This window comes from Larimichthys crocea, unplaced genomic scaffold, assembly GCF_000972845.2.
Source record: "Larimichthys crocea isolate SSNF unplaced genomic scaffold, L_crocea_2.0 scaffold97, whole genome shotgun sequence".
NCBI lineage: Eukaryota > Metazoa > Chordata > Actinopteri > Sciaenidae > Larimichthys > Larimichthys crocea.
In genome coordinates this window covers 2179145-2204604 of record NW_020861315.1, presented here as the reverse complement: position 1 = coordinate 2204604, position 25460 = coordinate 2179145, and the positions used below count along the sequence as shown (strand labels likewise).

Genomic DNA, 25460 nt, shown 5'->3' with positions numbered 1-25460 from the left:
CATGTGTTTTGTTCAGTCAGGACAAGAGTGTGTTTTTTTTTTCACAGCCAGCCTCTCTGTGCTCCCTCTTTTGATAGGCAGGTGTCGTTTTTGTTTCACTAAGCTCCACCTCCCCTCTCTCTGCTCAAGCTGTGACCTGTTTTGCCTGTATAGTACAATACTCACTCCCTCTCTCTCTCAATCCCACTCTCTGCCCCTTTTTTTAACAATAAAGGAGATACCTGCTGATCCCATCTGGTACCAGGTCTTTGTGAAAGAAGGGGCGACTGACACCTGTCTAAAAAACCTCCACATGATACCCTGTCTTTCAGTGGCACAGCTGGCATGTTCCTCTGGGAGTCACCCCCCAAACTGGCATCATGCGTGTCCGTGTTGGGGGGCTTCTCGTGCCAGCTGTCCGCTCTTTGTAGGTGGTTCTGTGTGTCTGGAATGACTGACGCTCGGAGCATGTGCTTCCACAATAGCTGACATTATCTGCCACACCCATATGTGCACAATATGTGAACAGAGCCATAGAATTGTAGAGTCAGACAGGCTTTACCAGGAAATTGCCAAAAATCACACGGTTACAATTCGGTCACACCTTGAAAGATCGGGAGCAGTGATTTGTAATTTTATTTTTTCACTCTGCCACACTTGTGTTGTCTTATTATAGGCAGCTTTTCATTCTGCACTACTGTTCCATCATTTCTAGACACAACCCAGCAGTTCAAGTCTTAATTCTGACTATCCATGCTGTCATTGCGTGTTAGTTGTTTGAATTGGTCAGTAGAGTAAATTCCCACGCCATCAGTTCTCAGTTCAGCTCCTGGGTTTCATGGTTTGCCCCCTGCTGGCCGTCCATCAGCAGTGCTGGAGGTTCTGAGGTCTATTAGACATCGATCTTGTTGCTGCATGCAAGATCACAATAAGCACCACTTACTGAGTTTACATTGTAATTACTGATTTTAATTGCAGTTTGTGTGCTTGTCGTTTAGCTTGTCCGCTACTATGAAGATTTTTTGAAAACATAGCAAGATGTCAAGTTGCAAAGACGAGATTATTTTTACATAATGTCCATGTTTTTAACAACTCCAATACTAGCTGTTGATAGGATTTTTATATTAACACAGAATCCTCTCCTCATTCTTCCTAATACGAGTGAAAGAAGAAGAAATATTGAGTTTATATTGCTGTCGGGCAGTTACCAGGCCACTGTATTGTCTAGTGATGGAATAATTAGTTGAATGTGTTGTACTTATAATCAATTAATTGCTGAATTGTTACATTTTTAAGCTGGTTCCAGCATCTCCAATATATGTTTTTCTTTGTTTTGTATAAATGTAAGTTGAATATATTTGGGTTTTTGGATTATTGGTCCGTTAATTAAGCAATTTGAAGATATGAAGATATCGGAGAAACTGTGATGTGCATTTTTCACTATTTTCACATTTTTTAGACCAAATAATTCATAAAAAAAAAATCTAATTTCATATTAATAGGTGATTGTCTGATGTCTAAAACTCCTCAGCTTGTTGTTAACTAACTTTGGTGTGCTCAGAAAAAAATAGTGCCCTATAGATGTGACATCCCATCTTGACAGGATCAAACTAATGGGCCGGCTCTCACTCTTGGTTACTATACAATGTCAGTGACCCTCTAGCCTCTCGTCCAAATGGCCCGTGTCCCTGCTAATTCCCCACCTGTCTCGGAAACTCTGCCCCACTGTGAGCACCCTGCTGCCCCTGGCACTCAGTGCCATCCCCACCACCTGTCTGGTCTGCCCCCCCCCACTATGTGCTTCATCACGGTTGGTGCTTTTTCATGACCTTTTTTAATCTGCTAATGTGGTGGGCTCTATGCACTGATTGGTGTAACCTTGTGACGACTCCGCTGAGTCACCTATTCTCACTCATTAACACACATGACTCAGCCCTGTGGCCTTCTCCACCGATCTCCTTAATTAAATCGACTTGTCACTTTATTTCTTGCTGCCTCTCACCTGTTCACCCCCTCCAACAGAACAATGACAACGAAACGCCACTGCACTGTGCCGCCCAGTATGGCCACTCCCAGGTGGTGCGGTTGCTGCTTGAGGAGCTGACAGACCCCACCATGAGGAACAATAAGTTCGAGACTCCGCTGGACCTGGCCGCACTGTACGGCCGCCTGGAGGTCGTCAAGCTGCTGCTCAGTGCCCACCCCAATCTGCTCAGCTGCAACACCAAGAAACACACGCCGTTGCATCTGGCCTCTCGGAACGGACACCTGTCTGTGGTGGAGGTGCTGCTGGATGCTGGCATGGACATCAACTACGAGGTGTGTACTGTGTCTCCATCTCTCTGTGTGTGCGAACTTAAAAGCTTCAGTTTGCAAGTGTTTCTCAATATGCTGCCATGGCCCAAATCATGTTGGGTAACCTAATCTGTTCTTGCGGCATTTCCTCTCCCTACTTCCTACTAAAGCTATGAGATTAAATGTAAAACTCTTAAGCTCTCCGTTTGCAAAAGAACTGTTGTGGTATCAAAGGAGAGCTAGGCTTGCTCCCCCTGGTGGGCCCCATGGCGCTTACTTTGTACCAAACTGTGCCATCCATCTGTCTGGAGATACTTTTTCCTTTACTCTGTCCTCCTTTCCTCTGAATCAAGGATGTTGTATATATCCAGTGTCCTTCAGGTTTTGCATCCTGCAGGTTTCAATTAACATGGCCCCGTGAGCTGGAAAATGATCTGCTTTGATTCTTCAACCACATAATTGTCAGTAGAGAAGTGGACTGGGTGGCGGGCATAAATCCGACAGTCGCCATACACTGTTTATTTTACTGGGACTGGACAGCTACAGGTTTAAACTCAGTCTGCCAATAGTAGAAGGGAAACAAATGTGCTTTCATTTTCACAATAATCATATTTGTGAGGTGTCTGTCTCAACTCTGCTGTTCTTTTTCTGCTCAGACGGAGAAAGGCAGTGCCCTCCATGAAGCAGCCTTGTTTGGGAAGGCAGATGTGGTACAGAAACTTCTCAGTGCAGGTCAGGACTTCAGTCCATGTTTCAATCACTTGCTGCAGTTACCAAAAAATCCCTGCCTAACACTGCGCTGTTTTCTGTCGTCGGCCAGGTATCGATGTGAACATCGTCGATCAAAAGGGCCTGGCGGCGCTGGACACTGTCAAGGACATGCCCTCCCAGAAGAGCAGAGAGATAGTTGCTCTCATCCTAGGTGAGGACTAAGAATGAGAACAGAAGACTTGCGGTGAGAAGTGATCTCCTTGATTTCACATCAACCAGCTGTGATACAATCTCCTGTTTACCTGTTGCAGGTCACATGACTGGAAAACCCCCTGACATTAACCTTCCCCCTCCACCAGTCCCTCCGCCACAGGAGAGTCCCAGCCCACGGAAAAAGGGTAAAATTTGTCAGATGTTAATTAGAATATCGTAGCGCTGAAGCAGCTTTAAAGAGGAAACAGAGGATTATTTTTCATTTGTTTATCTAACGTACATCTTGATCTGTCTTTTTAAGGCGATCTAGAGAAGGTGAGTGAGTTGATCTCGGGGCTGGCCCCGGAGGAGGAGAGCCCGTACGAGGCTCTGTTCGAAGCCACCTCTTGCCACTCTCTGGACAGCCTCACCAGCGGCAAGTCCTCTGACAGGGACTCCGGACGGCCGGATAGTGAAGCCGGCAAGGTCAGCAGCAGTTGAACTGAAAGCCACACACAAACAAACAAACACATGCAGGCAAAAATAGGGTTTTTACGGGAGATGGAATGCAGAACTCCCACTAGAGGGTGATAGTGGTCCTTTATCTACATGACTGGGCCTCTAGCAAAACACTCAGTGTTATAGGGAGTAGATATGCAGTGCATCCTTTAACTTAGTTCTTGCAATAAACAAAAAAATAGTTTGATTAGCAACTGTATATTTATTATATCTCATCTTCCTGATGATTTACAGAAAGATCGCACCGTCCACTCATCACATCCTGGGCCTGGTCATGAAGAAGAGGTGAGCTCAAAGCTGAGATCATAAAGCCAGGAGAAACGCCTTGTCGCCACCAAGTGCCACAGATAGCATACAGGATAGGATTCAGGATAGCCACGGCAGTACAACCGTCTTTTTAAAAGTGAATCCCTCTGAGAGGTTTTGCTAATAGCATCACAGGGACTGTTGGGGGGGAAAAAAATATAATCTGCAGCTGGGAAAGCCAGCACTCTTCACACGACCCCCGTCACGACCGTTCTCTTTACGGCCGCCGCTCAAATAAGACAACTTCTTAATACATGTTCATCTGAAGGCAGCGTTGGTTACAGGCAGCAGGGGAGTTTAAAAAAGAGTGAAGCGTAAAAGATTTTAAAAAATCATGTCTGGCCTCATCTATGGCATTTGTTGATGTTTTTTTATACCAAAAACATTCTCCAGTTTTCCATTTGAAGTGATGAAGGAGATATTGGATCCAAAAATATCCATTGTGCTTCACACCTTTGCTGACTCCTCGCCTCTGCTCACTCACTTTGGTTCATTCTTCTCTGCAGGCACTGTATACTAATAGCAAGCCGATGGAGGAGGAGGAGGATCACACGTATGAGTTGTTGCTGACTGCACAGACCAAAGTCCCACCACCCAGCCAAGAGTCCCAATCCAATAAAGGTAAATGTGTGTAAAAAAAAGTATTTCTTTGTTTTTTAAGAGATGTTCCCTTTACTGTATATTTGTAACCTCTCATTCCTGACAGGATTATAGCAGAGCTGGGATCCTTTTTCCAAAATACCCTTAAAACTCCACTGATGCTGTCTGAGCTGTCTGAATCATCATTCCTATCCTAAACAGCAAGAGAGCCAACACACACATGGTCAACCTCATGCCATGTCGTGTGTGCGCCTCTCGCTCATGAGCAGGACTCCCCTCCTTTTCAGTTGTGGCTGATGAATGGCACTGCGTGTAATTGGATTAAATGGGATTACATTAGGAGGCCATTTGGATCTCTAGCTGTTGATGTAGATGTTTTAAAACCATCGCTCCCCCCGGGGGCCTTCCATCTTAGTCAGCTTCACTGGCACCATTAGAAAACCTCACTGAGCTGAAGGGCTGGAGTTTAATCGCTGATGTCATCATGCCTCCCCCTATGTGGATAAATGATGGTGTTTGAAAAAAAAGAAAAAGAAAGGGGGATTCTTTACGGTTTTGCTTCCACTCTTTAGTCGGACAGAAATGTGAAACGATTGGTTTTCCATCTGTTTTAAAATTGCTTTATCATGTCCGCATGCCCGGCGCTGCTTAAACGGCAGGCAGATTTATCTAAAGTCTGCCCAACTTGTAGCCTCATATGCTGCCATGCATAATACACTTTTGATGTGTCTCCTGACAATCAAAAGTGGCAATACCTCATCCATTACTCTGAAGATATGCTGAGTGATTGAATGCTGAATCGACCTAAATCTTTCATCATGTGTCCTAACTCCCTATTTTCTATCTCCTTAGATGAGAACACCACTACACAGTCTTCCGATAGTGTCCTACCTCAGGTAAATACAACACCTTTACATTCAGCGATAGGTTTGATGGAAGAGTTACGGCTAAAATTATCAAATTTTTGAATGCCTGTCAGTTGCCTCTGCGTGCGCAAGTGATATTAAAAACATATGGATGTACTTTTGACAGTCAGAGAACATTATCCCTGCAGCATGACCATATGACCACAGCAGCTTAAGATCACAGTCACAGATTGAGTCATATGTCAGCAGAAGGCAGCAGCTGTCTTCAAACTGGCCCCCGTTAAAAAACCTCACCTCGCTTTATTTATTGTCCTATCATATCTTATTTTATTGTCCTTTTCAATTTATCATCCAGTTAGTGGCTTTTATTATCGCTGCCACCCACGTGCAACCTCACCTGCTGCCCACAATATCTGCTCACATCTTTTATTTTAAGCTTTCATTGGATTAGCTGTGCTCCTCAGCTGCCTAATCATAATAAATGAGCAGCGTAGTGTCCCCTGTCTTCTAATCTACAGCCTTGTGAGCTGAGCCACATCACGGCTGCTGTAGGGGAACAATCGAATGGCATTTTCGTTTTTTCTTAAGCGAGCTTAATAATTAGCCTTGGTTATTAATTGGTTGACTGCAGATGATGATATGATTAGGATTTGTGCATTTCAATTGGCAGTTGTGAGAAAACTCTTTTCTCTTCTCTCCTGTCCCGCTTCAGCGTAAACCCACTGCCCCAAACGACCTCAGAGCCCCAAGCAAGACGAAAGACACTCTGCACCCTCCTGGACGGGCGGGCCCACAGGTGCCAGGAGGTGAGTTTGACCACAGCGCTCAGATTTTAGTAACCTAATAAGGAACAACTGCTGCTGGCACCGCTGTGAGGGTGAAGAGAATATGGACTGGAAGGATCAGACTTGGAAAAAAGACAAGCCAAGCATGTCAATGAAATGGTAGAAATGCATTTGAGTTTGCAGGGTGAGATGGAGATGGACTGGCTTGGATTAGCGCTGCCAGGGAATGCATGACTGGCATTCTCCAGCAGCAGAGCAGGATTTGGCTCGGCGGGCGAAGGCTGATTGACATTCCCTGGTATGTGGGCAAGACTCGTTTCATTTCCAATATGAAACAGTATTCTTGGTCAGATTGTGACATTCCTATCTCTGATTCACGTCCCGCTTAAAGCTGGATATGCCGCGTCATCCTGTAAAAAAAAAAAAAAAAAAAATGGAGCGGAGGTAAGGAGCATGGCCTCTGGCTTTTGTGCTGTCACACGTCTTTATTGAATAATTATTTTTAGAGCATATTTGCAAAAGGAACTTTAGACGACGCATGGTGGGCAAGCTTGTTTGATGGTGCTGTTTATAGCAGGAACTGGTTGTTTTTTTCTTTTGGGATGCTTGTTTAATTATTTTAGGACACAACTGTGGTTGTGTCCTAAAATAATTTATAGATGCGCTGAAGAAACATCAGTGTTATAGGTCAAACGGATAGTGTTTCCTTTTTTATTGTTTTTTAATTATTACTAACAGCCTACAAAAGATTGTTTTGACAAGCAGGATCTGACATGTATCTTAAATTAAAAAAAATATATCTTGCCATCTTTTTTCCAAAACATCCTCAGATGAGTTTAAACATTAATATTGATATTTTGCCTCAGGACCCAAGAAGATGTGAGTTTTTGAGGAGCGAAATATGAAACACTTCTTCTTCCCCCTTTTCCTCACTTATTGTCCTTACTGTAGCATCTCTCAAGTTATAACCTCCTTTCCCTTTTTAAAGCCACAGAAACCACAAGTTTTGTTTATATATTTTAAAAACTACTTTTCTGTTTGTATTTCTGTTCTGCACATCAGCAAGTTATGCCTCCTGCTTTCGTGATACCAAGGTGTTTATCATCTGTCACAACACATTGCTGTTCTTAGCAGGAATATAGTGTTTCCCCCCAACAGATTTCCACCCGTGTTGTGTTTTATAGGGTTTCCGAGGGGATATTTTTCATGAACAGCAACATCCTATGATCTGCCACGGATAATGTACAAGTGTAAATCCATAGTACACAGTCATAAACAGCGCCAGGGAAGAAGCAAATCTAGAAATATTTGTTTCAAACTATCTATTCCACTTATAAGAATGTGCAGCTTTTACAGTTTCACTTTCCTCTAACACCCAAAAAGTTCCTTGTATTGTTGTTATGAGATGGAGACAGAGAGGCTAAAGATGGAAAGCACCTGTTTGGCAGATTTGGCACATATTACAACCAGCACATTACATAAACAGTAAGCATAAAATTGACTCCAGATTTTTAGAATCATTGCTTTAACGAGATGCATGAGTGGTTGCAACATCACTTCTACTCATGCACTCGGTGCCTTTTTACATGATGTCATGTACAGTGCATGATACGTATAACAGGGACAATTGTTCTTTATTGACTGGCGCTGTCAATAGACATATTTGTTTACTCGCCTTACTGTAAATCTCCAAATATCAATAAGATTTCCTTCGGTTTCTTATTGAATTCCTGGAGTACATGACCGAGAGTTAAAAATGTGTTTTTAAATATGCAACAAAAACAGAGCAGAGTTTCCACAGGCAGAGCATGGACTGTCTTTGGATTATGTAGATGGTGGATTGACAGCCAGAAACCGGCACTGCAGCGTCTGCATAAAAAACATGACATCATTAGTAAGATATGGAGCTATCCTTGCCAAATGAAACACACATCCACACCTCCTCCGGTGACCTCACCCATCCGCAGGGGCTACAATAACACCAGATTGAGTCTGTGTGCACATTTTACCAGCATAGAACTGCGTGAGCAGTGGCTGTCAAGGGTTAACACCACGTGAGATTGTTGGAACCGCACTGATGTGCTCATTGGGCGTGCATGCTCCCTAGCTGCCAGGGAGAAGGGTGGGTGTTTTTGGCTGTGATCCTGACATATGTGCACAGTACATTCACTCACCCCTCATTACACACACAAACACCCCCCCCCCAGAGTCAGAGGGAGTTTTTGTGTCAAATGGTTGAGTGGTACGCTTCCTCCTGTTGTATTTTGTAGATATGACGCCTCCATAACCGGCTCTTTTCATGTTTTGAGTCTTTGAACAGCAGGTTAAGAGATAACAGATCTATGGCAGCCTGCAAACTGTTAGCAGCAACGTCTGGTAAAATTCTTCTGTGAAGGACAAACAAAGTGTTGCAACAGGTCACTACTTTTCCTGTGGTGTCACTGACCCAGATTCCCTGTCACCAAACACCCTGACCCTGTCACCCTGGCAGAGACAGTCCACACACACACACACACACACACACACACACACACACACTCCTTCTCCATGTGTCACAGGGCTAATTATCAGGAGTCTGACTGCAGGAGGATAGGGTGATTCAAATTTCCATTCCTGAGCCACCATTAGGGTCTAGAATTAGAAGCTAGAAAACACACAGAGGGCTGCTGGTCACACAGCAGACAACAACACACATCACGAGAGTGCAAAAGGAAGTACAGGACTATGCACTGTCATCCCACGGCTCATTTGTTTGTGGAAAAGAGGCTTATGTGGCACTAATTCCGCCGGGAGAGGCAGGAGGAAAATCTAATTTCTTTTAATTGCGCTTGCCATTCAGTTAAGGAGTTGTTTTCATTGGAGGAGGCGTCGATGTAAGTTTCACTCCTCTTGATGATATTTCGGAGTCTCCTTATGTGTTTGCTGTGACCTGGCTGGCAGTTGTAATTATGTGAATGTTTATTCAAAAGCTTCGGGGTATTTTCTAGTGTGTCATTTTGGAGGGGGGAATGGCCTGAACAGACAGGGAGCTTGAACCTAGTCACAAAGTCGACTAACTTCAGCTCCCTGTTATAAAATACATGCAGCAGGCACCAGCAGATAGTCGTCAGACGGCTGCAAGCTGGGTTTGGAATTCTGTTATTTCTCCAGCCAACATACGCCTTCTCTACTCCTTCTCTCCCTCTTTTTCTCTCCGTCACTCCTGGTAGGAAACAATTACAGATCTGTTTCTGGGCTTGTGTGGGCGGTTTCTTATTAGCCTTGCTCTAAGGATCTGCCCCCTCAGTTAGAGGTCCACTTTCCAACTCTCAAAAACCTACTCTATTTCTTCACTGACTTTGCCTTTTCTTTGTCTCTTTCTCCAGATATCTCCCAGCTCAGCCAGGATCAAGGAGCAGGTGTCCCGGAGCAGTTCACTGGCCTCTTGCACGGATCCTCCCCAGTCTTCGACTGCCGCGACGAGCCTTTCAGGCTTCCAGGTGCTCAGCCGCCCAGCCAGAGCCAGTCAGAATCAAGAAAACCCACCAAAGTAAAGGAGGAAGTAGCAGCAGCAGCAGCCGCAGCGACACTGCCACCCAGCCGTCCCAGCATGGCCGCCATCCTAACAGACTGTGACCCAAAAGCAATTTATGCAACTGTGAACAAGGAGCCCAGAGACTCAGGAGCCGGGGCAGTGTCTGCCGTCAGGATGCGCCCTCCTGGGGATCTGAAGCTGGCACGCAGCCTCTCCAAGTCTGACTCTGACTTGCTCGTGTCTCCTCCTAGTGAGGAGGAAGGAGGACTAGGAAACCGTAGCGAGTCTGTATCTAACTGTAGCACTGGCAAGAAGAGGCTTGAGAAGTCTCCTTCTTTCACCTCAGAATGGGATGAGGTAAGTGTTTGGTCTCATCGGGTCAGTATTCATAGATGCAAAAAGCAAAAAGTGTTTTCAATAACTCAGCTACAAGATAGAAAAACAATAGCGGCAGATGTAGGGCATGAATCCAAACATATGTTGTCTAGTATCTTGTATCTTCTTGTTAGGCCTAAGTCAACTTGTGCTGCAGCCGTAGTATCAAATGTAAACACCTTTCTCGCTTCTTGTTCTGTCAACTCAAAGCCCACCTGTTGTCCTGACAGGAACGCTGTGCAATCTGAGCTGACGGTGATAGAAAACATGTTTGTGCATGTAAACAGTGAAAGAATTTAGATTTTTTTTCTGCTTTATGTGCTACCAAAATCGACGTATTTACTCTGCCTTATATGGGTGTATTTTTTTATTATCTCAATCCTGCCACTGTCATCACAGCAGATATTCATAACTAAATATATACCCCATCCATTCAGCACTTTAATGCTTTGTCTGGAACATAGATAGAGCTGAGTCGAAGAGCTGAGTCGTGCCACAGAGAGAAGAGATTAGAGGAGACGAGAAGACGAGGCTGAAACAGCTCAGAGTGAGACAAGAGACTGAGATTTGGAAATTCAAGAGAGAACAAACGAGCCGTGGATCTGTCTCACTTCAGCTGTTGTCTCCTGTCTTCTTGCTAAAGCTTCAGAAAGCAAACCTGAATCTCTGAAGACGAGCCATGATACAAACACAACACACACACAAAACACAGCAATGAACAAGATTCATCCAAGATAAAAAAAAAAGGGTTTCTCAAAAAATCCTCCTCACATAGTTAGGTCAGCATATTTTTTAACATTATATTAATATTTATGAACTGTGAGATTAGAGAATGTAACAGTGAATGAGTGAAGGTATACAGTCATACAAGCCTGAGTAATTAACATGGTTTCCTCTTTATGCTCTTTCACCCTTCTCCTACAACAATCCTTGTATTGTTACTGGGATTAACGATATCCTCCAAGCTTTCTCAATAAAGCGTTGGAATAAGCCATCCACTTAGTAAATCTCCCCTTGCTTTGTTAGTATTCTGCTCCTGTTTTCTCCCGTTGAGAACATCTCCTTTACAAGTTTCCAACACTGCTGTATCATAGTGAAGGCCTTGGCCCACGAGGGGACGATTTTACAAGTTGCATTTATGAAATCACGGGGCTCGGATGACACCGCTAATGCTTTCTCTCCTCAGTGAGGAGATCGTGTTGCTGCCTAGTGTTCCTTTTTACATGACCCTATCAGAACAGCCGAGGTGAGCTGAGCTAATAGCGGCTTCGAAAGGTCGATAACTTGGACCACTTTGGGCCCGCACTTTGTATGCAGGTGGTCGGAGTCGTCTGCTTTATTTGATCACCTCTCCTAACCTCTAAGGTGTTCGGATGCCGTCAGTGGCCTGATTTGTGGAGCGTAATTCTATACGGGCAAATAAAAAAACAAAATATCTCTCCAAAAAATCTGATAGGTTGTTGACTAGCATGACTGATACAGTTATTAGACTGTGGTGTGCTGAGATTTTCTACCTTTAGGAATCGTTAAGCTCAATGTGTATATCGGGGCTACACAACAAACCTGAATTATGTATTGTCCTCTATAATTTATTTTCAGTTGCGTGCCGCCATAAAATGTGCCAGCTGTTGTGTTGATGTTACTGCAGTTCTGTGCTCACTCATGGAGGCTGATAACTGTCATATTCATGTTGGCTATGAGAATGTCTGTCTTTGAGGGGCATTTAAGCATGACAGCAAATTGACCTGATGTTTGTTTCTATCTGGAAAGACTCACGTCAGCCCTCAGACGTAGAGGGGCTGGTACATACGGCGTCTTACAGGAGCTTGTCAAAGTTCAGAAACACTTTTTCTGGCCTGAAGGCAAAGCACAACGCGTTTGGAAAAGCATGACTCATTCATTCTCGTGTACAGTCAGTGTAACCTTGTCTTTGAGATTTTTATGGCTGTGAGCACGACAAAGAATATTTTTTTCACCAGACGTTAGCAAACATCAACAACATAACTTTTAGTTTATAGTTTTGTCAAAGTCTGCCAAGGAGACACTCTGGAAATTGAAAGTAGTATTTGACTAGAGTTAACAAAAACTGACCTTCAATATTCCACGGTAAAGAAATCACCTCCATTCTAGTGGTTAATACAAAGTAATACCACAGACTCCTCCATCCTTTGGATTTTTTGATTAAGATTTTTATATCGGCCAATATCTCAATGCAGTTATATTAACATGTACGGCCCGTAAATGACAAGAGTAGTGCCAGATTTATTTTTCAACTATAGAATGTCGTGTCCTAATTTCTTGGTCACAGTTATTGAAAATAAAATAAATAAGAAATTTAGAGAACCATTTTTTTTATGGTTTGTGGTTAACAAAATTTGTATCGTATCAATATCGGTATCAGCTTTAAAAATAGTAGTAATGTACCGTTTCAACTACTATGTTTGCATAGATATAATATTAATATATATAATAATAATATATATATATATATATATATAATATATATATATATATATATAAGCTCTAACTATTATAAACAGGCAATCTTATAATTGAATATTTTGTCAACAAATGTCACAAATTCTAGTCCAACCAACTTTAGATCGTCGAGGTGGAGACTCATATTGATATTTTATAACATGAACACAAAACATATAAACGAACACATTTGTTGGCTTTGTGACCAACATATACTAAGGTGGTCATTTTACAGTTGAATCAACATGTCAGTGCTCTCTGGTGGACAAACTATGTAATGCTGATACTAACTGTCTCTAAATGACATCAAGCCATAAGCTGATATCGGTCTGGTTGATTTATCGCTCCATCTCTACCACAAATACGCTCCAAAAGTTTGGATTTATTTGAATTTGCGTACAATATTCACTGAGAATGATCTAATAGAGACGTAGTGGAACTAGTCCTGAGACATTATCATCTCACTATAGAACGTTGTGAGTGATAAAGTCAATAAAAGCGAACACTTGAATCTTTTAATTCCTGTTTCAGAGTCTGTGGTCAGTGTACAGTCTAATTATCCAGCTTAATGAACATCTCAACTCTTCACACTGTATCTGAGGGATGTGTCCTCTGAGAACGAGACAGGATTAAGGCAGGCATGACATTACTTGGTTACTGGAGATTGCTTGCTCTTCCTGCGATGCCCTGAGCAGCCAGTAATAATAATCCTGTAGCTCTTCTAGTTTTCTTCTCCCAGGGCTCCCACACAAAAGCACCGAACAGAGCTTGAGAATTGATCTGATTTTTTTTTTTTTTTAAAGAAAAAGGCTGTAGGGGGAGGAGGCAAAACAGAAATCTATCGCTGCTGTCCTCTTGCACAAGCATGCCCCATCCCATGAGACAGGAGACCAGGTTGTATTATTGGCCTCGAATGGAAGAAGAGATGCTATCAGTGAAAAGGAGATACACTCCAGGCTATGGCCTCATTTACTGTGTGCACCATACTGGTGTTTGTTACTGAGTGAACCGGCCAGATTTAAGTTCTTCTGAATGCCAAATAGCTTCTTTGAAACCCTAAAGTAGGTTGCTGGCAAAGAGCATCACAGTACATTCTTAATTATTAATTCATCCCACAGGAATTCATTTTATTTACTTTTCTGTCCGTCGGTCACAAAATGAAATTGTGTTTGGACAATGGATCTCATGTATGCGCAGGGTCCTCGTCATGCTCGCTGTCAAACTGCGTACGTATTGCGGCTGTATTGGTGTGTGAAGCGGCCTGTCAGCCAAAACCCAATAGATCTCACACTCACGCGTGGCAGCTAGAAAGAATTTCTAATGTAAAACATTGAGCTGCAATCTACGGCGGTTGCACCGCCAAATGAGATGAGGTATTTTTGAATCAGTCTACAGTGATGAGATATTTATTAGATGCCTCGGTTGGCTATTAAGGACTCTTGAAGCAGATATTACTTTTTGAAGGGCAATTTCTTTTATCCAATTTAGGAGCCATAGTTAACTGAACTTGCCTTTTTCTTCTAACTTGAATAGCGATTGGGATGCCTGGGAGTTCTTTCCTGAAAGCCCCCCACCCCCCCGAATCTTTCCTACCCTCTTCTTTTTAAGGAATAAGCCCTCCATTTGCTTGAAATGGAAATATTCACACCACCGATGTAAAGTGCATAGCAAACAAGGGGGAGTGAGTGTGTTCGTGTGTGTGTGTGGGAAAGTAGTTAAAGTTTGATTGGGCGTAACCTAGCCTGCACTCTTTTTAATGATGTTGGAAGAGTGTACTCTGAAAACTGAAAACACCCTTCTGTGTTCTCTCTCTGCCGCCTTCTCCTCGACCCATGTTGCTCCTTCCACACTGATTTCTTTGCCGGTTGCTCTCTCTCTCTCTGAGATGCAGCCATCTTGCCGGGCACGACTGGCTGCTCTGGAATACTCTACCGAGCTGAGTGACAGCATTTGGACGAGGGGTCCCAGGACATTACCCAACCCACCCCCTGAACGCATACACACACACACCCTTTTTTCAAATCTGGTTTGCTAAATATTCCAGTTCTCACACCCTCGTCCTTTTTCATTCTATATCTGCTTTAGTCCTCCAACCCACCCCTTTTTCCTTTATATCACACAAGCTACACACACCCTCGCATACACTGCCTCTGGTTTCAAGATTTGACTTGCATGAGATTTTGGCCTATGTATCTCTCCATTTAAGGAGCTCTTGAGTGTGCGTGTGTGCTTTTTTTGTGCTTTACGTGCCGGAGTGTAAAGCGCATGCTAATGTGAGTTCTTGGTCCTTGGAATCAGACTGAAGATGACAGTCCAAGGGGGGCACATTGTGTGGGCCAGCAAACTGAGCCACACAGATGGGAGGAGAGAAAGGGGAGACAGAGAGCTGTAGGTATAGACAGACGGACAGAAGGAGAGGGCCGCCATGCTCAGCCCCATTTCACTCTTACTCTTTCACTCTTCATTTTCAAGTCGCACTCCACAGATCAAGTAGCCACTATGAAACCAGCTTTTGTGAGTATTGATTCCCTTACAGGCAGTAGCTCCACTGTAGGCGCATTAATCCTTGTCTACCTGCCATGAATGAATTGAATGGGAAAATAACTGATGCTTTCTAGCATTTTTTCTTTGGATATTATATTTCTCGTCAAGCTGGTTCGATTGGTATGTGCTGATTGAAGATCATTGCTTTATTTGCTAAAGACGACACAATGGAATGGGGAAAAAATCCTCAAGCCTCTCCCTCAACAACATCGTCCTCCTTGAGTGTGTTCTTTAAAAAGTAAATCCTCTGTGGTATTTTAAAATTCTACAGGACAATTCATGCAGCATTTGTTCTTTTTTCTTACTGTGTTGCCATGTTTATGAACTCATTGTGGGTTTGCAGTTGGCTTTTATTTTTTTCCGCTGAGAATAAAAGTGGCCTTGCTGTTTATTATGGAGAAGTCTCATGTAGACTGTAGCCACTGCTTAGAGCTCCTGTGGTCCAGTCACTGGAGAGAAGGGCTGCCTTTTCTGTTCTGCAAAAGATCACAACCTGTTTGAACCTTTTTGAAGAGTTCTACATCCTTCAGGGATGAGCTTGCAAAGTCTCGAAGTTGCGTCGAAGGGAGGATGCTACTCAAAATACAAGCATGACTTTGAGCTATTTCAGGAGGATGTTGACTGGAGTGCTGCCAGTGTTTTGTCACACCGTGGCATTGAGGTGTTGGCACCTGCTTTAGACGTTGCTTGTGCTTGTTGAAGCCTATTCACTGCACAGTTATCTTGCCAGCTTGCCAATTTGAGGCCGATAGTTTGGGCACACTCTCTCTTGCAGCAGCCTTTTTTTTTTGTTTTCACCCTCAACAAGCTCTGCCAGGCATGCTTTAGTCTCCAACCACCACAACAACACTCCCCACTCTGAGCTTTGGTTGCATTTTTATTCGAGAGTCTGAAGGCTGGTAGTGAAAGAACACTTTGTTTTTGAAATCGCAGTAAAATAGCAGTCGAGTTATTCTGCTCAGTCATCCCGGAGAAGCAGTCCTGCTGTGAGAATCGGAATAAATGGGTTCATGTGTCTTTAATCTCACCCTGACCATCTCTCATCACTGCTAGCTCTTCAGCTGTTGACCCTGCACCTCGCCGATGACTTCTGACCCTCCTCATTGTATCTGCTTGCTCGTAGGGAGTCCCTCCCACAATAGACGCCTCTCCATTTCAGGTCTCTTGTATTGATTAGATCGTGCCGCACAAAAGCACATTCCTCTCTCTCTTTCTCTCTCACTCTCTGTCTTCTATTAATTCTCATGGCGCCGAGCATCTCACTCTCCGGCCATGAAATTCAGAGGCTTTTTCTTGTTGTGGATGTGTTTTACCGTGAGGAAATCACTAGACTGTGTCCCCTGATAAGGATATATTTACCTAACTCCAACACTATATCACACCTGCCTTTCACAGTAGCTGCTCCTAAATCTCCTCGGACTAGCTAGTATTCCCTTTTCCATTATAATGGACAAGTAAAGCTGATACACCTAGATTGAATGCAGCTCTGTGTTTTTGTTCTTTCATCCATATGCATATCTTGCATTGTGTTTAAAACTGCTTGGTATGCTGACCCTGCTGGCGTGAGCATTTAAAATGCGACCAGTCATTCTCATTTCTTTGATTCACTACTGCTCGACGCATCCAGGTTGTTGCAGATACTGTGATGGTGGGCCATAATATAATAATCACTGCTTCAGTGATTAAAAGTACACAGGCATGTCTTGTCTCTTGCGAACTAAAGAAATAACTCGAGAGTTGAATTGCACGTCAGGGCAAGATCACAGCTCCTTATTTTCCCCCTTCTGCTCATTGCTGGGGGAGCGATGCCACTGACGGGGTCATTATCCTCCCTTCACCTCGGCCTCTTTATGAGACGAGAGCACTGCCCCTGTCCTCATTATACCAGGAGCTACAGCAGCTCTGCGTGTGTGTGATTTTACATATTGGACCCCTGATTAATACCGGAATTCATCAGCGGCTTTCTAATTGGCTCTGTCCTGCTGTGGGCTAATAATTTAGGTTATTACAAGAGCAACACAAATGTGACATGTTCAGACTTTGTAATCAATTCAAAAACGTGAGACGCCGAGCTAAACACACTTTCAGCAGCCAGTAGTTTGAGTTTTAACTTTACCATCTCAGCTGGAGAAATGTCAGCTACCTTGATGCAGAGAGAAACATTTTATTATTCATGCTGTTGTATATTATTCAGTTTTTTTTTCACTGATAGCACTGATAGCACTCCTCTGTAAGTCGCTTTGGATAAAAGCGTCTGCTAAATGCAATGTAATGTAATGTAATGGAAACATGAATTCTTAAACCAGCTATAATCCATATTTGTATCATAACAAAATCATATGATCAGCGGAAAATTGTGACAATGGGAAAGGGTCACACGTAGTGATAAACCTGCAGAGAATTATCATTTAAATCTGCAGCTCCTGTCGAGTTCATGGAGCTTCGTGCCAGGTTTCAGCTCGCTGTTTAGCCGTCTAGTCTATAACTTTAATGTTTTGGTTCATTCTGTGTTTTTGGCCACAGCATGAAGCTGGCTACTGACTCAACACCAGAGCGTGGAAAGACTGGCCAGTGAACATATGGGCGCATCTAGAAGTTTGAGAGGCATCTCCCCCAAAAAACAGAGCAAATTTTAGACTTACATTTGTTAGTTGGCCAGAAACATAGCTCTTAATGAATGATTAATGCTGTTACATAACCTGTGAGTTTGCTAACAACTTCATCATATGATGCACAAGTGGCCAAAAAAATCAGTCATTGCAGGTTTAAAGTACAGTTTGAAACTTTGGCAAAGATAAATACTGCTCTTATGTCTGTAGCGTAAACATGAACCTACAAACAGCAGGTAGATTCGCTTAGGGTTGCATAAAGACCATCCAGTAATTTATTATTTTAATAGATTTATGATCAGTTTATCTCTCTCACACTTTAGTCTTGTTAGTAGGTAAGTGTTATTACCTTTGGGCAGAGCTAGGCTACCGTGTTTCCTTTCATTTCTAGTCTTTGTGCTAAGCTATGCTGTACAGACATGACAGAGCTATCACTCTTCTCATCTCAACTCTCTGCAGTAATGCAGAAGGCGTATTCTTCATATAGTCACATCCTTTAAAGTGTCAAACTATTCCTTTTAATTTGGAAGGCGAAGAGAAGCAATAGCCAGTAACATCTGATGCCAAATTAGAGCGCCAACTATTCAGTCAGCGTCAGCCATCATTCCTCAAATAGTGAAGCTCAGCCTTGCCTGTCGTCCAGCTATTTATCCCACATCTGCCTGCTCTTAGTACAGCATAGTTAGTACAGTCTATGGAAAAACTCAGACATAACATGATACATCTCATGTGCTTATTTTGTTTTATTATCTGCCACAGGAAATGCTGATACTTATTGTTTTTTTTACCATCTTCTCCAAAGTACGTGGATAATATTTCATGTTTGGTTAAATCCAGTGCTCTTATCTCTAAAATACAATAAAACCTCTGACGCACGCTGAGGCACTCTCATACATCTCAACAGGAGCCACTTATTTCTGCTGACTCATTTCAGTCTTTGCTCAGGTAGAAGAAAAATGCTGCTAACTCGCAATCGACATTCATGTATAATGACTGATGTAGTGACCATGTGGTGCTGAGCGATGGAGGTTATTTGTCAAGCCTGAGTGATTAATCTACCATCTGGTCAATATGCAGTATTTTTATCAACGGTATAGAGGAGTAACAATGGGCAGATAGATAACTAAACTAATTTGATCCTCCAACTGGCCTTTGTCTCGCACCTTTTCCTCCTTTCCTTGCTAGAAAATAGGCATTTTTCCAGATTAAAGTCGAGCATGAAACTAAAAGAAATGTCAGTGTAAAAGAGTGATGTAATGTACTATATACAGTACTGCAGCACAGAAGTTATATTCAGGTTCTTCAATGGCATCCTCTTCACACACTGCCTATGCACAGTTTGCACAGTAACATTCAGTTTAATGTCTTCTTTTTATAAGCTGCTTCGGGGATGTTTTATAGAAAATGAGAGAATATCTGACATAGTGTACACAGACGCACAGAAAGAAGGCAAAAACAAAACCCTGAACAAAAACCTCAACTTTCTCTTAGCAGACACAGATGACGTCTTCCACCACAAAACAACGAAGATCTAAATCCTATGACAGCGTAAGACATCCACTTTCATATAAATATCTCCTGGTCCTTTTTTTTTTTTTTTTTTGTGGGGGAGGGTTTGCAGGTTTGGGGTCTGTCCTGTTCCTGGAGCATTCTTTGTAGAAGTAGATGGGATCCTTTCAGGTTTCATGAACCCTTTTTGGAATGATATAATCTCAGTGATTATTCATTTCTTCTTCTAAGTGACTTTAGAAGCTTTAATTTACTATTAAAATCCAGTCTGACTGAAGAATATTGTCAGAATTTGATGCATTGTTCTTTAAATTTCGATTTCTGTCTCTGCTCATCTGACTGACTTTTTCTTTTTCCACTTATATACCATCACCACTGCACATCCATGCAGAAAGATAGAATGAGAACCTAACAAATGTTGACTTTGGTCTCCTGATGGCACTTTATTGCCTTTTTAAATAATTAAATTAAGAGGGACAGATAACCCATCTGTAGGCTTTTTAGAGCAGCAGCAAGGACATGTGGCAAGCTTTCAGATAAAATAATCCAAGAAGGCACAGTAAAGACAGAGTTGGAGTGACGGCACCTGACAGGTGTGACAGCGCTGTCAGCCTCTACCTTTTCATTTCACCAGACTATGCATGCTCTGGGTTGTTTGAAAGGGGGGGTTCTGTACCTCGATGGGTGTAATATTGCAGCTCAGTGGCCGTCTGCTGCATCAGTGCTTTCATGAATGCATTTGAGGGATATTACATGCATGCATTCTGTAGAGATGCATGACATTATTGAACATAAACATGGGAATCTGGGCTTCTTTACAGTTTTTCTATATATATAATTCTATGCTTTGTGTTAAGAGCCTTGAAAAAACAGGCAAAAGTGTTTGTATTGGAACTAACATTATGACACCAAGAGTTTAAGCTGCTTTCTAAAATATGAAAAGCATTATAACCTGACATTATTCCTCTTCGCTTGTTTGCCTTCCGACAAAACTTTTTCCTCTGTGATCATTTACATCAGACCGTCTGTGTAAATCAGTATTGTTTTGGCTGCAGGCAGCAGATGAGACTCCGCTACCGGCAGCCAAGAGAAATGACTGTAATGCCGTGGCCATAAATGAGATATAAAGGCAATCAACCATGGTGCAGTTGCTTAAGATGCCCTTCAAAAAATGTTATTTATGTGTCATAATAAAACCACTGTGACTGACTATTCTCTCAGTCAAGGTACCGCCAATGCTGTCTTTTGCTTTTCCAGGGGCTGACTGTAAGGTTTGGTGGTTTTATTGTTTAGGCATGGGGCCATTTCTTTGTATGTTTGCTGGTGAGAGGTGGAGGCTAAACTACGACGACTCCACCGGGTTCTTATCTCTCTCTCTCTTCTGTTCGTGTCCTCAGATCGAGAAGATCATGACACTGATTGGCGCTGGCATCGATTTCTCCAGAGATCAGCAATACGCTACACCAGGTAGAGTCATCATTACTGCCTTTTTAATGCTGTTAAATCTTAATTAGAGGTCAACACCTAGAAACAGGGGTGTGCTATGTCAAATGCAAGAATGAATTAGCAATTTAAAGCAAATAATTTGAGGGGGAAGAAGAGTGAACTTTTTCTTTAGATCTCAGTGCTTTTTATGTTTTACTCACCTCTGTAATAGATTTCACCATTGTTGCATTATTTATCTTTCTGCGAGCCCTCCAGGTTTGAATGCAAAAATCCTAAATTACATATTTGGCTGTAGGCAGAGATTTCGTTGTGCAGATTTACAATGCATTTCTTTGCAGGCATTCCCTCAAAAGCTTTCAGCATCCTTTCTAAGTGTCAGGCATGGGTTTATTGTTGTGGTCTCAATACCTCACACTTTGTACTATACACCATACTTGCTTGGTTTAGTCTTGCAATCATCCTTCGGGTAATTTGATCTGTATTAGTGTCATCGAGGGAAATCAAACAGGTGCCTGGGACACATGGTCAATGAAGGAGGCACTCGAAAAAACAAATTGCACAGTTAACAACAGAGAATTGGGGACAGAGTATAATGTGGGTAGACAGCTGGTCTGTTTTAATAGAGCAGACGAGGAAAGGAATCGACAGGTAAAACAATACTTTTGAGTCCCTTTTCCTAGTCTGTGTAAAGAGATTTCTTTCAAGATTTTTTAAATTTGTTGGAAAATAGTTGCTGAAAACATGTGAAAAGACTTTGAACGATATATAACTGAAATGTGGAGTCCAGGATTTTGTGGGCGGTCCTTAAAGGGTGGCTCGATGACACACTGAGGCCACCCTGAGCATACCCCTGCACCCCTAGCAGAGAGATAGAGAATAATTCATCACACTCGGAGTGTTTCAAAGTTAGTCATGTCATTTTCTGAACTCATCTGACACGTTTCAGTTGCTTCAAAATAGCTGCTTGACTGCTCCCACGAGTGGGCGTGGCTCCAGCACATTCAGCGGACACGCCCCCACAGTCCTGGAGCTGAGAATACTGCTAATTTTTTACCTGATTTTGACACCTCATTTCATAAACATGTCTATTTTTTTATCATTCAAATTTGGCTGGGTGGTCAATAACACTTTTTTCTTAAGAACACACATTTATTCTTGCTCTATAACGTTATGTCTTTGTGTTAAGGATTCTGTACCTGCTCCCCTGTTATTCTTCAGGCTTTTCAAAAGCCTGTCGTCTGGGTTGACGGATAGTGCCCGGGGAAGGTAGCAGCAAACCCAAAACAATCGACTCACAGCGTTCACATTATTCAACATTCACTTGCAGTTTAAAGTGCCGTAACCACACTTTAATATATTTGACCAATGCTTTGCATTTCCACCACAGCTTATGCTTATGTACAAAGTTGCCCTTCTTCTTATTTTACCCCATGTTTGTTATGTCCTGCACTGAAGCAAGCTGTTTAAATATTAACCAGCACGCATGTCAGGGGATGAGCTCATTTTGCTTTGTAGACTTGAGGAAAGCTGAGACCACTGCAGTGAAGTAGTTGGCTCCCCATCACTGGCTGTCTGGTCTGAACATGCTCTAAAGTCTGAATCCACTCTTCTGTGTACGTGAGAGCCTCAATCTCATAGCCATCATGCCCACAGCTCTATTTCAATTAAGCTGCTGTCAGGGGGCCATCAAGGCACTCGCTGGAGATTCACTCCGGTGTTTGCATCCTTTGAGTGTTGACTGGAGAGCCCCGATGTCTCCAGCTGATTGGCTCTGTGCCTTGCGGTTTCTTGTACTTTTCTCCTCTCTACTGATTGACTTCTACATCAAAGTGAAAGACACGGTGGAGGAAACTGCTAGAAAAGAAAAGGCTTTAAAATACAGAAGCTGGAAAGAAACTCCAGAAAAAATGCAAGTAATGAACGGTGGGAGGTCTGTAGCTGAAAAGGTAGCTCGCACTGGCTCGCACTAGCAAAGAGCAGCCACCTGCAGTGTTTCAGAGAGAGGGGGGAGGAGAGGAGAGGAGGGGAGGGGAGAAGCGCATGCAATGAGGGGAGAGATAGGAGAGAGAGTGAGTAAAGGAGGAGAGAGGCAGGCAGCAGATTTGTGAACAGCCAGGACAATAGAAGGACGCCACCTCAGCATCTGTATCCGGATTAGGTGGTGCGCTCCTTCAGCCTGAAGCGGACTACAGTTTTGCCTGCAGAGGAGTCCATCAGTTATTACAAAAGTGGTCTTTGAAGTAGCTGATTGGATCCTTGACTGGATTTTTTTTATTTTTTTTCATCCTTGACATATTTTTAAGCTTCTGGAGTGACTAAAATGGGATTTATGACGTGGGAAAACAGGATTGGTGTCATATCAAGTTGAATATATGGATGAGAGCAGCGACAAGGAGGAGGAAAATAAGCTTTAAAATGTGTATTTAACACATGAATTTCACTTAAGGTTATTATATTTCTACATTATTGTCACCAGGTAACACAAATCTAGTCTTTCTAACTCTTTCTTATGAGCAGAAATATGATTCGCTCTGTTAACTTTTACCTGTATTTGAGATGTAGTTATTAAATTATGAGTTCAGTAACTGACCCATCATAGAAAATATATTTTTTTGTTATGAAAGCGAGATCAAATAAAACAGTATGTTCACTGGAGCAGAGGCAGTCATCCGTCCTTGTACATGTTAGGCTCCTCTTGGCTCAGGCTGCTGACAGCTGTCAGTGCTGCGTTTTTCCTCAATTAATCTCGTGGCTTTCATGTCGCAGGTTTCTGTCCGTCCCTGCTGCAAACTTATACTGCTAATATTTTGCATGCACAACACCGTCATGTGCTTATGTAGATTCCTGTCCGCACTGTGCGCGGTGGATTATATGCTGAGCTGGATAAGGGATGAGTCTGTTTGGTAAGTGTCTCCTGCGTCTTCACTACAAGTTTCCAAAGAAACTCACGTGGCTGAAACACATTACCTGGGGGGAAAAGATAACACCGTTAGGAACTGCTGCTCTCCTCATCTCGCGTCACTGACTTTCTCTTCATTACAAAACAACAGCCTAATTAAATCAGCTGCAAGCTTTTTATTTTTGCACAGAAAATGCTACCTCCTTACATGGGACATTTTTAATTTTGGATATGAACTGTGAGACCGCTTCTTGTTGATTATAAATGCATTTTTTTGGCATCTTCCCATCTGACGATCATAGGTAGAAAATTTGTGGCTATAAGCTGGTAGTCCACCAGCTTCATATCTCCCTCATCAACCTCCTTCACCCCTGGGATCGGGGTACTTGAATCCATCTTGGGTGACTGTGGTTCGGCCCCCGCTACCCTGCGGGAGCTGACGCCCTGTCCACAGAGGACACTGTCTCCCCCGCCTTCGTGTTGTTGGTGCGCTCGGCTCTGCTGGCCGAGAATGATGTGGCAATGCCACATCTCATCTTCAGAGTGCCGCTGCTACCGGCTGAAAGGTTTCTCCCTCCTGAAGCGCTTTCCCCTGTCGGCAGGTGCTGCAGGTCGATTGCTGGAACAGCCCGTCGGAGACTGGCTGGAGCATGTGGGGCTGCCGCAGTACGAGAGCAAACTACTCCTGAATGGTTTTGACGACCTGCACTACATGGTGAGTTCCTCCCTTCTTTTTATATTCTGTCCAAAATGACCTCAACGCTCTTGACTGACTTTTGTCTCTCCTCGCTTTTATGCTCTGATTTTATTCTCTCGTCTTTCACCGATTACTCAGAGTTAAGTTTGTGTCTTTCTGGATTAATCCATTGATGCCAGCCTCCATTAGCAGTGCGATGATCCCATTAGCTTCGTCTGAGGTTCAATCAACTGAAATCCTGTAATGACCTCGCTCACTTCATCACGGTTCTGACTTGTTTTTCAGCTGCTATTAAAGGAAGTATCTATTCTGGGTGCATTCACAGTTCAATGTCACACAAACACTCACTACCTGATTCGATGACAGAACCTTTCCTCTCGCTCTTGTGGCACACTCAGGCACAGCTTTCATTGATGTTTTGCTAAATTCACCCATCTGTTCAGCTAGACAATATGTAGTTTGATCTGTGCTGTCAAATATTTTGTCTACAGCGGCTTTGATATCTGTACGCCTGCTCGTGTGTCGAATCACGTTCATGCTGCACTCTCAGGCTGGCAGACAGTTCGTCTCCAGCTCAGGAGGCCGCTGTCGTGGCCTCTCACTTACAGTTAGTTGGGCCGTCTGCCTGAGAAGCAGCTGATGCCCAGAATGGAGGAGCATCTTAGTGAGCAATGGGATGATGTTGCCAAGCTGACAAGTTTATAGAGCTCACGGTGTGCGACACCACTATAAGTTGGCTCTGTTGCTTTTGTCAGAAATGAGGACTGATGGAGGAGAGAATGGGAGACCCAGCTGGTAGGCTGAACCGGTGGGCATGTTGGAAATGAGACAGCCATCTCATGTGTCAAGATCAAGGCTCTTTCCTCCTCCATCACACCTATCATACACCTTTCCCCCGTTCACACATGAGGAGTCACATGTTCGCAGGTTTTCAGCCCATCCAAGAACACGTTTGCAGACATGTTTTCACATGAATGAAGTTTTTATTATCGCTTAACTGTGCCCACCACATGAGCCTACATGACACCACAAACTCCAGATCCAATGAGCAAGTTCAAGTGCTACATATCCGTCTTCAAACTATACAAAAAGCCTTCAAACTTCAGGAGAATAACCTTGAACAACTTCTTTCATTG

The 25460-nt window shown here is 43.1% G+C and overlaps 1 protein-coding gene across 10 annotated transcripts in view; it reads left to right on the top strand.

Annotated features, from left to right (window-relative positions):
* LOC104930679 (ankyrin repeat and SAM domain-containing protein 1A) overlaps positions 1 to 25460 on the top strand; it is a 76634-nt gene that overhangs the window by 33555 nt on the left and 17619 nt on the right. For 6 of the 10 annotated variants that reach the window (XR_003462207.1, XM_019257982.2, XM_019257981.2 and 3 more), the window contains 13 exons: positions 2002 to 2298; positions 2931 to 3006; positions 3095 to 3196; positions 3297 to 3383; positions 3500 to 3663; positions 3931 to 3981; positions 4509 to 4623; positions 5455 to 5498; positions 6181 to 6274; positions 9619 to 10124; positions 19265 to 19321; positions 20680 to 20749; positions 24230 to 24342. Coding sequence is in view for 9 of the 10 variants with exons in the window: in XM_019257982.2 (XP_019113527.1) it covers positions 2002 to 2298; positions 2931 to 3006; positions 3095 to 3196; positions 3297 to 3383; positions 3500 to 3663; positions 3931 to 3981; positions 4509 to 4623; positions 5455 to 5498; positions 6181 to 6274; positions 9619 to 10124; positions 19265 to 19321; positions 20680 to 20749; positions 24230 to 24342 (1776 nt within the window). In the remaining variant the exon portion in view is untranslated. Of the gene's footprint in view, positions 1 to 2001; positions 2299 to 2930; positions 3007 to 3094; positions 3197 to 3296; positions 3384 to 3499; positions 3664 to 3930; positions 3982 to 4508; positions 4624 to 5454; positions 5499 to 6180; positions 6275 to 6339; positions 6552 to 8918; positions 9127 to 9618; positions 10125 to 19264; positions 19322 to 20679; positions 20750 to 24229; positions 24343 to 25460 lie in introns of those variants that run through there. The other 4 variants (XM_019257984.2, XM_019257985.2, XM_027277253.1 and 1 more) reach the window with 4 other exon arrangements.